The 16,693-nt window shown below is 41.8% G+C and overlaps 1 protein-coding gene across 1 annotated transcript in view; it reads right to left on the bottom strand.

Annotated features, from left to right (window-relative positions):
• Positions 1–143: 143 nt before the first annotated feature.
• The window catches only part of map3k19 (mitogen-activated protein kinase kinase kinase 19), a 39,688-nt gene continuing 23,138 nt past the window's right edge, over positions 144–16,693 (bottom strand). Inside the window, exons 2-18 of the mRNA XM_026143667.1 lie at positions 15,232–15,396; positions 14,275–14,407; positions 13,635–13,829; positions 10,018–10,178; positions 9,738–9,853; positions 8,173–8,333; positions 7,483–7,543; positions 6,541–6,628; positions 5,712–5,840; positions 5,397–5,551; positions 5,295–5,329; positions 2,956–5,178; positions 2,054–2,158; positions 1,559–1,797; positions 1,210–1,462; positions 892–1,100; positions 144–524 (exon numbers count right to left, since the gene is read on the bottom strand). Coding sequence (XP_025999452.1) covers positions 455–524; positions 892–1,100; positions 1,210–1,462; positions 1,559–1,797; positions 2,054–2,158; positions 2,956–5,178; positions 5,295–5,329; positions 5,397–5,551; positions 5,712–5,840; positions 6,541–6,628; positions 7,483–7,543; positions 8,173–8,333; positions 9,738–9,853; positions 10,018–10,178; positions 13,635–13,829; positions 14,275–14,407; positions 15,232–15,242 — 4,344 coding nt within the window. The 5' untranslated portion in view covers positions 15,243–15,396 and the 3' untranslated portion in view covers positions 144–454. The remainder of the gene's footprint in view (positions 525–891; positions 1,101–1,209; positions 1,463–1,558; positions 1,798–2,053; positions 2,159–2,955; positions 5,179–5,294; positions 5,330–5,396; positions 5,552–5,711; positions 5,841–6,540; positions 6,629–7,482; positions 7,544–8,172; positions 8,334–9,737; positions 9,854–10,017; positions 10,179–13,634; positions 13,830–14,274; positions 14,408–15,231; positions 15,397–16,693) is intronic.

The following is a 16,693-nucleotide window of genomic DNA, read 5'->3' as shown; positions in this document are numbered from 1 at the left end:
ACTGATTTGTAGTTACATTTGAGGAGACATGCTGTTTTTTTCCAGTGGCATGATATTTAAACACGGTTAAATGCTGAATTCTTTGTGATTCAATATAAAGGTATGGGGGTCACTGAAAAATGGTGGTTGGACTGAAGTATAGATGATGCATTTTCTTTTTATTAGAACTGAAAATACCATAAAAACTAAATGGCACATGTATGAGGAAGGAAAAATCCTACATGTAATTCACATTTTATAGATCATATCACTGTATACAAAAGTGCTTCTCATAACTATGGTTTTTCTTCTTCATCCTGCCCATCATTGGCACTACTGCTATAGTGCTGAATAGATGGTAAGCTCTCACAGGGTCACAAAAGACCATTTGATGTTTTGAGTTGTATAAATCAAACTCAGTGAAATCTTGTAATTTGGAAACAGTCCTGTCTGATCGCGGTGCATATTTCCTCTTTCACGTCACATTTGTGGGGATGAATGAATGCTTCAGCAGCTGGTCAGCTGATGGACGTAGCTTCTGGTCACTAGAGAGACAATGAAATTAGATCAAAGTAAACGAAATAAAAGATGCAACGCCTTCTGCATGTAACCACAGACTGCACATAATAAACGGACAACATGCCCACCATGTTGAAACCTCTGCACAGGATACCTTATATTTTAGACACGTTTCAAACCATTAATGTCACCTTACACTGAAATAGTTAAAAAATAAAAACAGTCAAGTATATAGACTTACACAGTGGATTTCTGCTTCTGTGTTAGACCTACACAGTATCACCAGGTCTCATACCTGCTTGATATAGTAAATCTGAAATTGTTTTGGCATGCAACTGAGCTTGTGAAATAAATTAATACATTTTTAAAACAAATCTTTGCACTACATCTCACCTTGTCAAGCAGATTTTTACAAATTCCTTTGCATTTTCTGAGAAACTGTCTGGTAAGGAAGGCATCAACCCTCTCTGAGCCCCAATGTAGAACAAGGCAGCCATCTTGTCCATGTGTGCCAGCGGTGGTTTCCCTGTGGCCATTTCAAACACCGTGCACCCCACGCTCCATATGTCTGACTTTCTCCCATATCCCGTTTCATTGATAATCTGAAGTGAGAAGACAAATGTCTAAAAAGTAAAGTTGAGGTCTCATGGCAGCGTAAATGTTTGCAGATTATTGATTAAATTTTTTTTTAATGACTGAACTCCAGTGTACCTCTGGTGCCATCCAGTAAGGCGTGCCATGAACAGACTTGAGCAGGTCAACACTGTTGCAAGTTGTGTGATGCATATAACTTAGTCGACGTGCGCATCCAAAGTCTATGAGTTTGATGACACCAGTTGGCATTAGCATGACATTGTTTCCCTTCAAGTCTCGGTGAATCACCCTGTTCATGTGAAGGTAAGCCACCCCTTCCAGTATCTGTTGAGTGTACAGAGCCAGGACTCGCTCTGGCAGTGGACCAAATCTGAGGGCATCAGATAATAACTTGTACTCGGGACTCTTGTGAAGAACAGTTATTTTGCCAGAAGTGATAGCTTCAGACAAAATATTTCAGACTAACCTGTGAATGATGCTTGCAATGGAGCCTCCTGGGATATACTCCATGAAGATGGAAACCACATGCTGCTGAAGCGAGGTACCCAGGAAGCCAACAATGTTGATGTGTCTGAGGGTTTTAAGCAACTCCACCTCCCCCTGCAGACGACTGTATTCTTTATTTGCAGCATCAGCGTCCGAGGAATCGAGGATCACCTGCTTCACAGCTATTAGCTGACCCTGACTGGTCAGGCCACAGTACACCTGGTAATGTGAGGCAATAAGACCTGCTGTTGTAAATGATTTTGGTTTTTCTGGAATATTCTGGAGTGCATGTTTTAATAAATGAAAAGCAAATTTTCATGTCAGAGAAAATGTCAAAGAAGGTCAATTCTAGTAGTTCATTTAGTCCTAAATGAACACAGTGGCAAAAGTAGGTCATTCTGAGTAATTTAACAATTTTTGGCTCAGTTCTTGTTCAGTTTTTTTGCTATGTGCTATCAAAAGTTAGGATACATACTGTGCCATAGGCGCCCCTGCCGAGTACTTCACCCTTTCTCCATGTGACGGTGTCATCCAAGACCAACCCAGAGCCAAGCACAGTGCCACTGCCTCTTAAAGCAATCTTCAATAAAAGGCACATAATGATAATTACACTACAAGAAAGCGTTATCACAGTGACTGAACTTAATTATCAGCTCATTCAACATTTTGTTATGCATTAGTAATGCTTCAGTTTTAAATATGATCAGTTTATCTTTGTTAAATGGGCTTTAAAGGCAATGTTAATTAAACCATTACTTAAACCTTTACTTGATCTCCCTGTCTTAGTTAACTGCAGGCCAATGTTTAACCTTCATTTAAAAATTCTTGAAAGAATAGTTGTAAAACAGCTGGGTGATCTTCTGCAAAAGGATGATTATTAGAATAGTTTCAGTCAAGATTTAGAGTTCACCGTAGCACAGAAATAGCTAATGAATGCAACGTTATTCTGTCAGGACAAGCAAGGAAAGCAGTGCTTGCCCAGTGAAATCTAACAGCAGACATACCACCGAACTGAAAGTAATCCCTCTCCTGCCATCACAAACAGCATCTGCTTGAATGTGTTGTTTGTTTCACATTTACCAGTTCTGTTTGCATTGTTTATTCTCTAATACGTATTGTGCAAATTACACATACATTCCTACTTCAAGAGTCCTGGGAGAATCACGGTGCTTAATTAACACATGGCACGTATACCCCGTGACCAGTTCTGCATGTACTCTCCGCTGCTCCACTTCTTTGAAGAATAAACAATCTAACAGCATCTCTTCTCCAGACCCTGATTCTCTAACCAGAACTGAAAACCTTATTGTTTCCTCCTCAACCAGCAGTATTTATCAGTAGATAAAGATTTGACAGTTTGACTTCCGAAACGGTTACCTCGGAAAACATATTTAGTCCCATGACACGATCATCTTCTCTGCTGGATTCCTGGTTGCTCTTTTCCTTATTTGGATCAAGCGGGCCTATGGATGCATCCCTCTCATCCAAAGAGATCAGTTCCTCTGCCAGACACTGCAGCAGATCGTCTGTAAGTGGCCCGTCACCTGCTTCATCCAGAAACTTCTGGTAAACAGGGGACGTAATTGTGTAGCTGTTGCTACTTGAAGATGTCCATGTGTCCATCTTTGGCCGATGAGGACGTTTTGATAACACGGGCTCTGGAAGTGGTCCGTTTTGATTTCCTGTTAATGAACTTACTGTTGTGTCTTGAATATTTTTGTGTGTGTGACTGAAATCTGCACCATGAGAGGCAGATGTTGGTGTAGTGAGAGTGCTGTCATCATCACATTTGATCGTTTCAGAGTCATGTGTAGGAAAGGTCTCTTCTATTGTAGACAGGTGACTTTCACCCTTGTCTTGACAAATGTTGACACCTTTGTTAAGAACTACCTCAGTGTCTAGTTGAGGATTATTTCGCCCTTTGTGGATGCCCTTCCTGACAGGTGTGACTGGAGTTTTTATCCTGGACGGCACAGGCTTTGCTTTGCTTTTAGCTGAAACCACTGTTGTCTCAGCTGGGCTTCTGTTCGGCTTACTGTGTGCTGATTTCAGTTGCCTGTGTTTTGCTTTATGGCCCTGTTGTGTCTTCTTAGGTGGAGCACACTGGGGAGGGCTTCTCTCGTTTAGTTTCTCACAGGTGTAGGGAACTCTGAGGTTTTCATAGACAGGACCGGCAAACATCTCATAGATGGCTGGCCCTTCTTGACTCTGACTCTGTATCTGCTGAAACATATCCTTGTAGGTGATGAGGTCAACGGCAGATTTAGACCTTGGTGTTTCCTCTACACAGGGTTTTCTCAGCTGCTGGGCACTTCTCAGCTCCCTCCCTTGTGCGTGCTGCTGAGTAGTGACAGGATGTATTATTTTGCTCTGTGCATAATCAATAACCTTCTTCCGTGGCGATGAAGTGCCAGAATTAGAGTGAGCACATTTTGATTTCATCTTTGACTTGGCTTTAGCTACAGTACCCCCTCTGCTACCAGTTTGCTCGGGACTTTTCCTGGTTTTATCTTTGACCTGAGTATTCAGCAAGGAGTACTTAAAGTTGCTTTTGGACTTATTCCGATTTAAAATGCTTCTGTCTTTATGTGCTAGTATGTTGAAAGGCTGCTTAGTGTGATTGCTTGTTCTCAGTTCAAAGTTCACATTGGTTCTTTTCTCCTTATCCGGTGTAAGCTTCTCATCTTTCTTGTGATCTCCATCGTTCCGATGAATGTTTTCAGGTGAAGCACAAATTTGAATATTCCCCACAGCAGCTCTGGGATTTAACGTTTCATCTACTGGACTGCAAACTAATGTTTTGTCTACCTGGTGTTCTTCATCACAGGAATACTTCATTATTGTTTTTTCTGTCTGTTTCACATTCCTCAATTCATTTAGATCATTATTCACATTAAATACAACTCTGTGGATAATCTCAGTCCCGGGTTCAGAAGTGTTCCCCACGTTGTTCTTCTCGTCCTTTGACTCTGATGTGAAAACTATTACATTATTCAAAATGCCTTCATCCTGAGTCAGAGTGTCTCCATTTTTTGCAGAGTCATATGCTTTTGATGACTCGCTGTCAGCACACTCTTTTGTAATATTCATACGGCTCACTTTGCCTTCATTCTGAGAGTTCAAAGCTATTTCACTGTTGTGAAGATCACTTGTATGATTGATAAGGTCTTCCTTCAGGCTATGTCCTGATCTGCGGATCAGTGGAACATGATTAATCTTTGACTGAACTTTAAAATGCAGCGCTGTCTTCCCAGTCCTATCAGCCTCAGCGGTGCTCGCATCCTTCGGAAGCTCCAACATCCTGTCGTGACTGACAGTCAGATATGCATCTTGATCCCTGTCAGCGTCCTCATCCTCTAAATCGACTGAGCTGTGGCTGCTGCTGGACCCGCTCTCCACACTGCCATCCTTCGTCGTTGAAGAGTCAATGCATGAGCTGCCCCAGGACAGTCTCTCTCTTTTCAACCTGGTCCTTGTAGAAATAGGGCTCTGACTGATGGGCTTCAGGGGAACATGTTGCTTTAGTACAGGCAGAGCGGTGCCGTCTCTGAAGCGTTTGTCCAGGGGTGCCAAGAGTTTTGGTGTTCGGGGCAGGAGACCCTGGAGAAACCCGTGGCAAATTAATAATACAGGAATTATTTATTATAAAAACATTATGTGGATGAAAAAGAAATGAAAGTATTGGGGAAAATGGAAGGATTGTAATTAAAACATACCTTTTGTTCATTTATAGTATGATGAGAACCCAACCCTGCAGATAGAAAGAGATGTAACCATCAAACGTCATTGAAATATAACGTGTAATGCAGAGTACATACGGGTCTGGATGTGTGCTCTGGCCTGCATCATAGTGTTTGGACACAGCAGAGGTTCCATGATGCTGGGAGCCGATTGGCTGAGCTGACTGGGCTCTGGCACAGACAACAAGTGGGAGGGTGGCGATGCAGCAACCACACTTCTTGTTCTTCGTCTCCTGAAAAAAGAAGAAGCAATATTTAGTTTTTGTGAGTGCCAGTGATTTGTTAAACTTTTTCTTGTCAGCACTGCTGCACCTGCTTCTCTTCATCTGTGATGGTAACAAGTAGCGTAACAAGTTAGCTATCTGCTGCTTGATAGTTCACGTGTATGTATACCTGTGTGGTGGGGGTACTGGCTGGCAGGGGCTTCTCACACTCAGCAAGCCAGATGCCAGAGGATGGTCTGCATGGCCCCGGTGTCTGCTGTTGTTGCTCTTGTGCAAACTGGGCAGAGACACATCTTGACTGAGGAAAAGAGTGGAAAACCCTTTATGGTTGTCATGGAGAAACTCATTATTATTTGTGGACACACTATAATGTCTGAACTGAGAAATTATAAAGAAGAACATTAATGAAAGACATGTACAGATGCATTTGAAGTTTGTTTTGTTTCAAACTGCATGTAAAGCCTCACTTTGCTCACATTTCTGGAAGCTGACGCTATGAAAGGAGAGACCGGCTTAAAGACCTTTGTTCTCCTTGGAGAGCTTGGAGTTGATTCAGTGGTGAGAGCTGCTCATAACAGACAATGGGCTGATTCACCAAAGCCCCCTCTCCCCCTGTTCCTAACCTGTTTGGCTAGAACAGGTTGTCCTCTGGACACGGTGACAGGTGCCTGTGCGCAGATCTGTGGGTGTAACCAGACACTTTTCTGCTGTTGGTGTTAAAGGACGGGGGATTTGTTGACCAGCCCATTGAGAGTGTATGCTGTATATACAGGACTGTGTGTTACAGCTGCAGGCTGTTACCTGTACACATCAAAGATGTTTGTCTGTACACAACAGTCTGTGGTTACCTATAAACAGATGCTGATGCGTTCACAGGAGTCAGCGCAGGATCACCAGCTTGTAAATTATATTCTTATCCTGATACAGTGAATGCACACTTAAAAAGACCGCACATGATAATGTGTGTGCTTGAGAGAGAGAGATTTTAGCGTGCCCACCTGCCTCCCCTGCCTGCCTCCTGATAGGCTTCCCTCATGTCTATCAGTGTTTCCATGGATTCTTGGGAACAGGGGGGGATCCCCTTATCTGCTCCGGACACACACAAACACACAGCGTAACACCCGTTCATCAAATGTCATTTTTATTCTTTCAGTATTCGTAGTAAAATGCTGAGCTGAAACTCAAACACGTACCATCCAAACAGTCTGTCAGTGGTACAAAAACAGAAAAGCCACGTTGTACCTCCTGTAACAGTCAGCAGGAAAAGAGTTTTCTAACTCCACAAAGAGCCTTGATAACCATACAAACGAACAAGTTCAACTTAAGTTCACACTTACTATTTTCTACATTAAACGTACAGCAGCACAGCGTTCATATTTACCGCACTAATGCTCATCACAGAGGAAATAATAGGTTTTACCTGTTTCTGAGCCTGTTGGTCTCTGATCCCATGATGAGGCCACTTTAAAGAATTCTTTTTTAAACTATCACTCCTCTATCCCGATTTCTTGGTCAGTAGTTTCTTTCTCTCACTGTAGTCGAAATGCTTTTGGTGTCCTGTCTAACACCCTCGCTTTCCCTCTGTGGTGTCCAAACCATGCCGTCTGGGGTTGAGTACGAGACCACTCCTATCCAGTCACCCCCCCAACCCCCTCCTTTTAGAAGGTGATTTGATCTCATGGCCTATTTGGGATGCTGATTATGTTCCTTTTTCAAAATCTGAAGCGTTAGCTGCCATCCAGGACCCGTGAACTGAGAGGCATTTTTATTGCAAGTTAATGTTAACTTTGTCTTTAACCCTTTTGACCTCTTAGGTTAAAAGGTTAGGTTAACTAGGGCACAATTTTAGTCCAATCTAATAAGTCCACAAAAGGAATGCCGCTTCATTTTCACCAAACACTTCAAGTAAACATGGCTAAAACCTCTTAAAGCTCCCTTACCTTGGCTCAGGTCTTTATGATGGTCAGATTGAGGGGGGCTCGCTGGAGACTCTGGAACTTCCTGGAACCAAGAACAAAGGTGAGGTCGTCAATACATGCTCCAGTCTTAAAAATGAGGCTCATAAAAGATCTTCCAGATGGAATTTATGTTTATAATGCTTAAAATAATTTAAAACAAATATATACATTTCAATTAGATTAAATGTACTTGTAGCATCAATGTCCACAAGTGACTTTGACACAAAAACGTAAAACTTTATAACGTTATAATTTAAATATATGACTCTGAACTTTCCTGTAAGCTGAATTTCTTCATTCTACACTGAGTCTAATATGCTGCTATGGACTCGCCCTGTATTCTATATATGTATTACTCTAAATGTGTTGTGCACACAGACATTATACCTGTGTACATACACTACAGATCTTCCCTGTAAACCACCTGCTGGTCTCCTCCAGCTAACCAGCTGTCTGCTCATCTAATTTTCCTATAAGAACACCCACAATACAGTAGTATGGCAGTACGGTGTCAGCTACACAGAGCACGTGTACACTCAAACAGAGAGCCAATTACTGGTCCATATATATGTCTTCTGGGTGACCACACTGTCTCTCTGTGTGTTTGTTAACTGAACTGACTGCACTGAAAAACACACAGCTTGCTGGTCACACTGCAGACGTAAAACTCACCCTGGTGTGGCTGTACTGAAGAAAGTGATCTTGACGGGTTGCTGTCATTGTGGGCGTGGCTACTATCGACTGGTTAGGATAAAAGCTCTCAATGTCCAACTCTCCGTCTGAATCTCCAATCTCTGAGACCAAATCCCGTGTTTGTGAAATAGGAACGGCATCTACACAAAACCAGGAAAAGAAAGAAGTAGTAAAGTGTAAAGTAAAATAAGTCCACTTTTTTTCTTCCTGCAGAAATTGTGCAAATCCCTGTTTGGGGCCACACTCCTGGGGTTGGGGTGCAGGCGTCTGATAGGTTAGAAACAGTAAAAGAAAAAGGGAAAAAAAGCTATTTTTATTTTTGGCTTAAACGATGTTTTCATCCATATTGATCCATGCTCTCTCTGTCACATGGTTTCAGTTTGTTGACGCAGACTCCGTCACATGTAAAGGCTCTTAGTAAAGTGCTCCCTCACACATTAACAAACAAGTCTTTCTTATACCCACATGAGTGCAGACGTTTTACTGTGATAAACAGGATTATGAATGAATCTGGTATGCCGATTATTTGTATCCGTATAAGAAAGCCAGGAAGATCAAGAACGGAGAATTTGAGGCTTTATACTTCGTACATTGGCACATGCTTACTTTAGATTCATTTTAATAAGTTTAATAAGTAGCTGATCAATTAAACACTAACCAGAGTAAAGAGCAAATAACTCACTCGACAATAAGAGTACTCTAATATAATCTACAGGCAGTGTCACAGAATAAGAAACAGGGATATCAGCTGATTTGGTTTATAATCTGCAGATCAAAGTCATGCATTGTGATGTTACACTCACACCCCAGAGTGCCGTAGTGCTGGACAACAGTGTTAAAGTGCTTGTAGACAGGATCATTTACATTTTACAGAAACCTTTACAAACTGCATGACATGATCCGATTTGTGATCGTTCTGAAAGAGCATGAAATGATAATCCTTACTTTTCCAAAGAAGATTAAAAACACTGTTGAAATAAGGAATTTCATGATTTTCGCACAGCTGAGCAGGGACGTTTATTTCCTTTGAACCTTTTTATTGTCCCTTTACCTCCTTTTTTGGTCTCCATTGACTTTCGGAGGAACATCTGTCTCTTTAGGAACTGCTGATGTTCTGATCCTGTGAATCCTGTGGGATGGGGCCTCCACGGGTTCGGGGAAATCCCGTGTATGTTACTGATGGAGTTTGGAAGATTGGTCAGTTTTTCATATCTCTAAAGCTGTTCCTGAGCAGTTTGTGTGGTATGGAGGAGACCGCTGCCAATCGGGGATGCTGTAGCTATGGAGATTGTGCGAGGACTGCACAATGTAGGTAGGTGGGAGGTGAATGCCAAGGCACAATGATTTCCAGCAGGACTTGCCATTGTGACAAAATCATCAGTGGCATTCAGTTTACCTGGTCGGGTGATCAGTTTATTGCCAGTTAAAGAGAACTTGTTGGTGAAATAGCTGCTGGCTGAATGAACACTGATCGCAAAGAGTGAGACAAATGAGGTTAAGGTGTGCGTGTGTGTGCGCGTGTGTGTGCGTGTGCGTGTGTGTACCTTTTTGACTTAGCGCCTCCATCAGAACATGGATGATGTCTTCTGTCAGAAAGCTGTTGGTATTAGCAGCGTAGTGGAGAGCAGAGCAGCCGTTATGGTCTCGTACCATCAAATCACTGATGAAGTTAAAAGACAGATGAAACAAATCTCAATATATTTTTTTGCACTTCTAGTGAACTTTACATATTTAATACTTAAATCAGCATGTTGCTCGATGACAAAAGGCTTTAATGTTACCTGTCTACTGTATAAATATGAGCATGTATTTGTGCTTTCTTACGCAGAAACTCCCAGCAGTTCCTTGATGACCTCCACGGGTTTGTGCTCCCATGGCAGATGTGCTCCTAAGTCTTCAAACAGGTCGACGTCCCTGACAGCAAGCATCACAGCTGTCACACCGTCGCTGTTTGGAACATTCACATCCAGCCCGTCGGTCTGAAGCTGACACGTGCAAACACACACAAACACAAACACAGGGGGAAAAATTCTAAATTAAACTGCTGATATAACAAGCAGCACACTTTAGTGTCATCCATTTCCACCATTAGATGTTACTGGCCTCAATGTGTGTGAATTAGTTATTGTGAAGCAGTCAGATGGTACTAGTTAGCAAACAGACACTTCTTCACGGCTATGGGAGAATTAATTTGATGCTTTATAGGGAACTAAACACTAATGAAGATCTGTTTTCTCCTCGTCTTCCTTCCATTTTCTCATGTAGTCACCTCATGCAACATTTGATCACTTTTCCCATCCAGAGCCATCAGCCCCAGTCCCTGTTCTATAAATGCATCGTGTTCATATTCAGACTCTGTTCAATCCTCTTTCTCCCCATCTCTGCCTCATCGAGGTTGTCCATGGCATCTAATTCAAAATATTCATCAACCATCTGCTTTCTCCACTCCAGCCTTTTAGACTCTATCTCCTACATTTGTCTCAGATAATGCTCCACGATGGACCCTAACACCACAGAAACATTTCATCTTGCATGTTCACATTTCTTAAAACAGATTTTGGCCTTTTGTTCCAACTGATCTCTCTTTATTAAAACTGCACACGGAGTAACAAAGTGCTGCAGTGTGAAATGAGGCCACGAGGCTCAGACCGTACCCTGCATTCAGTGAGCTGTACTTTGTGCTGGAAATGTTTGTAACAAGTTAGAGTTTTGGAAAAATGAATTAAATAAGCAGCGACAGACCGACGTTTTAAATATAAAAGAATCCTGCATATGAAATACCCCAAACACCTGTGTGCTTCATAAATAAATAACCAAGGTGATATATGTAAGTTATTAGTTCATTCAGTTTATGTTTAATTCATAAATAAATAAATAAATAAACCTGTGTACTCAGCTGTCAGCATACCCAAACAGTGTGGGCTATTTCCAGTCATTTTACAAAAGCACCTGAGCGTTAGTATCACATTTCCAGATACACAAAGTCACCAAAGGACACACTAACAATGGCAGGCCTCTTTGCTGCTCTGAGCTGGTTATAATTCAGGAATGCATTTGGAAATGCCAAATTAAATGTGCCTTATTATTACATTACAGAATCACATATATATTTTCTCATGATTTTAGAGGTTTAACAACATTTTCAGTCTCAGAATCAAAACTTTTTTTGGTTCAACCACTGTTTAATCCAACGACGGCAAACTCATTTCAGTTGTGGGCCACGTGCAGCTCACTTTGATCAGAGGAGGGCTGGACCAGTGAAACTCTCCCTTTGTGCCAGTGTAGACATCACATGTTTAAAATCCCTGAAATAGCTTAACATAAGAAAAAGAAGTGCACTTTTAACAGTATTAACTTTTAAACACTTTTAACTGTTTTTTGACATGATAAATGTAAAATCTAAATGTATTTACAGTGGGGCAAAAAAGTATTTAGTCAGCCACCGATTGTGCAAGTTCCCCCACTTAAAATGATGACAGAGGTCAGTAATTTGCACCAGAGGTACACTTCAACTGTGAGAGACAGAATGTGAAAAAAAAAAATCCATGAATTCACATGGTAGGATTTGTAAAGAATTTATTCGTAAATCAGGGTGGAAAATAAGTATTTGGTCACCTCAAACAAGGAAAATCTCTGGCTCTCACAGACCTGTAACGTCTTCTGTAAGAAGCTTTTCTGTCCCCCACTCGTTACCTGTATGAATGGCACCTGTTTGAACTCATCATCTGTATAAAAGACACCTGTCCACAGCCTCAAACAGTCAGACTCCAAACTCCGCCATGGCCAAGACCAAAGAGCTTTCGAAGGACACCAGGAAAAGTATTGTAGACCTGCACCAGACTGGGAAGAGTGAATCTACAATAGGCAAGCAGCTTGGTGTGAAAAAATCAACTGTGGGAGCAATCATCAGAAAATGGAAGACATACAAGACCACTGATAATCTCCCACGATCTGGGGCTCCACGCAAGATCTCATCCCGTGGGGTCAAAATGATCATGAGAACGGTGAGCAAAGATCCCAGAACCACACGGGGGGACCTGGTGAATGACCTGCAGACAGCTGGGACCAAAGTAACAAAGGTCACCATCAGTAACACACTACAACGGCAGGGAATCAAATCCCGCAGTGCCAGACGTGTTCCGCTGCTGAAGCCAGTGCATGTCCAGGCCCGTCTGAAGTTTGCCAGAGAGCACATGGATGATACAGCAGAGGATTGGGAGAATGTCATGTGGTCAGATGAAACCAAAGTAGAACTTTTTGGTATAAACTCAACTCGTCGTGTTTGGAGGAAGAAGAATACTGAGTTGCATCCCAAGAACACCATACCTACTGTGAAGCATGGGGGTGGAAACATCATGCTATGGGGCTGTTTTTCTGCCAAGGGGACAGGACGACTGATCCGTGTTAAGGACAGAATGAATGGGGCCATGTATCGTGAGATTTTGAGCCAAAACCTCCTTCCATCAGTGAGAACTTTGAAGATGAAACGAGGCTGGGTCTTCCAACATGACAATGATCCAAAACACACCGCCCGGGCAACAAAGGAGTGGCTCCGTAAGAAGCATTTGAAAGTCCTGGAGTGGCCTAGCCAGTCTCCAGACCTCAACCCCATAGAAAATCTGTGGCGGGAGTTGAAAGTCCGTGTTGCTCGGCGACAGCCCCAAAACATCACTGCTCTCGAAGATCTGCATGGAGGAATGGGCCAAAATACCAGCTACTGTGTGTGCAAACCTGGTAAAGACCTATAGTAAACGTTTGACCTCTGTTATTGCCAACAAAGGTTATGTTACAAAGTATTGAGTTGTATTTTTGTTATTGACCAAATACTTATTTTCCACCCTGATTTACGAATAAATTCTTTACAAATCCTACCATGTGGATTCATGGATTTTTTTTTCACATTCTGTCTCTCACAGTTGAAGTGTACCTCTGGTGCAAATTACTGACCTCTGTCATCATTTTAGGTGGGGGAACTTGCACAATCGGTGGCTGACTAAATACTTTTTTTGCCCCACTGTATTTATTTGTTCATTTTTATTGTTTTTTTTTTTTTTTTTTACTGTGAACTCATTAAAAAGATTCTACAGTAGATGAAAAATCTGAAACATTTGTGTCATTTAATTGTTTATTAGTTACTTAATTACTTTGGTGTCGCGTGAGTGGCTATGGGGCGGGCCTTATTAGTATGAAAAGCTTATATAAAATAAACTTATTAAAATACAGTTAAAAGCCCAAAATCTATGTCATCCTTTACATTTTCCAAAGCCACACAGTGCGCAACAACTGCATGTGCTTTTGTAATGGGAGAAGATTGTTGCCCTTGTTGTGTTGTCTTTACTCATCTGGGAAATCCTTTGACTCTCAGGTGTGTGTGTGTGTGTGTGTGTGTGTGTGTGTGTGTGTGTGTGTGTGTGTGTGTGTGTGAAGTGAAGTGAGCTTACCAGCAGGTGCTGTAAGGAGTGGAGGTCTCCCTGCCAGGCAGCCTGCAGTAGCTGCGCCTGGGGGGGCAGATGAGGCCTTGACATCCACCTCACCATTTCTTCCCGCAGCTCTGGCGGACTTATGTGGAGCGCTGTCTGCTGGCTGAAGTTGCACAAGGTCAGGTCAGCATCTGTCCTCAGGAGCTGCTGAACCACCTGTTAAACCCACCACATAAAAAACCTGAAACATCTCAAAAAAATGTGAAGCGTAGATGTGTCGTTTCTGTCAGTAAAAGGACTGTTGTTGCTCATTTTAGTGTAAACACCTTGTGGTTGGGTGTATTTTAAGAAAACATAAGTTTGAGTTATAATTGGAGAGTTTCCCTCCAGACAAGCCTGTTTTGAATGTCTCCCTCAGAGGATGCAGAGGAGCTATGTTAAAAAAAAGTTGCATAATCTCATGTGATCACAGCACTTTGTTGTTATTGAAAGGAAAAGTACGACGTGTTACGTGACAGAAACTGGTTTCGTCTACCCAACCAATCATATCCATCTGGTGCTTTCCAGGGCTGGAGTAGCCAGCTTACCAAAGAGGAAGCATGGTTACAATAGACATGTACTTGCCAAACTCTCTCTACCGCACACATGCACACGCCGTTACCTCGCTCATGGCACCGCGGCAGGCAGCGATAAGGGGAGTGCATCCTTGTTCCTTGTCTTCCTTCAGCTCTCCTTTCTGCACCCCATCATCAGTCTCACCCTTCTTATACCCTTTCACCATCTCCCAGTCAGACCTGTGTGAACACGAGCCAAAGAAAAGCACAGTGTCTGAGCTGTGAGTCAGGGCAGACTGCTACTTTCATCGTTATTTAGAGAAACAAACGAGGTGGAGAAATTATTGTAAACACACCGCTGATAGATATTACCAAGCACTTTCAGCTAGATGTCTTTGGCAGTCTCTGTGTCTGTGCGATTATTAGTGTGACATTAACCTTGTGATGTAAGTCTCTGGTGATCTAGTGCTCCCCGCAGAGACTAGACTCAGGGCAGAGTATGAAGTATTATGTCTCATTATTACTGCTAGCGATACACATCTTAGTGCATTATGGTACTACATAAACGCAGAGTTTGTGGAGCTAAATAATAATATTTCAACTTGTGTTGATCTGGAAACACTTCTGTGTTTCTGTGTGGTTATGTGTCACCACGACAGGAAGAACAAAATAGCCCAAAGTCTCAGGATTGACTACTTCATGAACAAAAAGTGTGTGTTTTTTTAGTAAACCACCTTATTTGACCATGTTCGCGCACGCTAACACTCCCCCCTAATGTAATGTGAAATCATTTTATAAGTGTTTGTATATTTGTAAAGTAGAAATGTGTCTGTGAGGACTGAACTCCCTCTGGTTTAATGTTTGACAAAAGTAACAGTCAAAATGGATGAAGTGTCTAAAGCGAGTGCTGAGAGAAGGCTAATTTAAAAGTACAATAGAAAAAGTGCCTTGTACACATTTCCTGACATTAAACAGTTGTAAGTGGTGCTCATCTGTGTGAGCAGCATTAAGGGAAGACGATGATAATTGGAGTAAAAAGCTAAAATGAACTATTGTTTACTTACTGTTGTTTCATTTGTCTGAATCCACTTGTATATCTTCTCAAACCTTCTGTGGACGTTTGATCAGTGAACCTTTGATCTTTACTGCACACTCTCCACTCGAGTATTTCCTCCACTTTCCTCTGTTTTGTCCTGCATGCCTTCTGCTGTACGTTTACATTTGGTTACCTTGGAGACAGTCAGACAGACAAGCTGTGGCTTTAAATGCTTTCAGTCTGTTTGTTGCCTGATGCATTAAATCTAAGTGAAACCACGAATATGATTTCTGTCTAGTGTGCTCGACGCAGTTAGACTGTGCATGTAGTAAAGTTTGCTTCTGCGCATGATCAGGCTTTGTTTTTGGAGAAGGGGAGAAATGCACAAGCAATCTTTTAACTCATCAAGCTCAACTAAACAGGGAGGCTGAAGAAACCTATAAGTGAGCACAATCATATATATATATCCAGTCTTTATATCCATAAATACGATACTGTATAATTAACATATTCTCTAAATGAGGCTTCAGGATGACTGCTTGTGCACACGGTGCTGTTTTAAACTCCAAACCTGCTCTTGTGTTGTTGGATTTTGTTGACATGGTTAAAACATGCTAGTCTGTATGTTCAGAGAGTACCTACGATTACAGCTAAATGTTCAGGTGTGAGCTTCCTTAATGACAGTCACACCAAACTGAGGTATAATCTAACGCTGTATTACTTCTCCACAGCAGCGTGAAAGTCTCTGCTTTTAACTTCTAGATGCAACTTTGTGTTGGTTTCAGCAGCAAACTGGATGGAACAGTTAATTCCTCCTTCTTTCCTATTATTCTGTCATTTGTGTATCACAAATAAACAAGACAGGTCAATAAGTGACTCTTAGGTCAGTCTGAGAAACTCTTCATTGTTCCTTTGAACTCTGACTTTGGTTCTGTCAGAGACCATATTCTGTGTCCTCTCACTTTGTTTTTGCAGAATGTTTGCTCTGTGATGTCATTTCCTCTGGACCTTTGCATTTCAGCTGAACAGATGGATGTGACTTTTTTCCCCGAAATTAATGCATTTGACTCCAGTTGTCTCCTCTTTAAGTCCCTGCGCTGGCAGCACAGCAGTGGCATCGTTGACCTTGTGTAAACTCTTTTTCTTCTGTTTTATCCTCCTGTCTGACCTTATCTGTGGAGCCCGCGGTGAGGGAATTGGGTCCTGACTCTGTCAGTGGGAGATGATTTGGCCACTTTCAGGTTTCCTTTCAGTCGTGCCACTTTCTGAATTTAAATTGTCTCTGAGCTTCTTCTGTAGTTCTGATATCATGATTTTACAAAGCCACACCTAAGGGAATGACATGAAGGCCTGTATAAATGCATATATGAGTCAGCTTTAGACCTTTTGATGACATTTTGTTTTGACACTTTAAAATACATAAAACATAAATGAAAACAAATAAAGAAAAAAACTTTCAGTAAATTTTAAAGTGCCTTTCCATAGAATAT

Source organism: Astatotilapia calliptera, chromosome 16 (genome assembly GCF_900246225.1).
Source record: "Astatotilapia calliptera chromosome 16, fAstCal1.2, whole genome shotgun sequence".
NCBI classification, from domain to species: Eukaryota; Metazoa; Chordata; class Actinopteri; order Cichliformes; family Cichlidae; genus Astatotilapia; species Astatotilapia calliptera.
The sequence above is the reverse complement of the archived record's forward strand: the minus strand, read 5'-3'. Positions and strand labels throughout refer to the sequence as shown.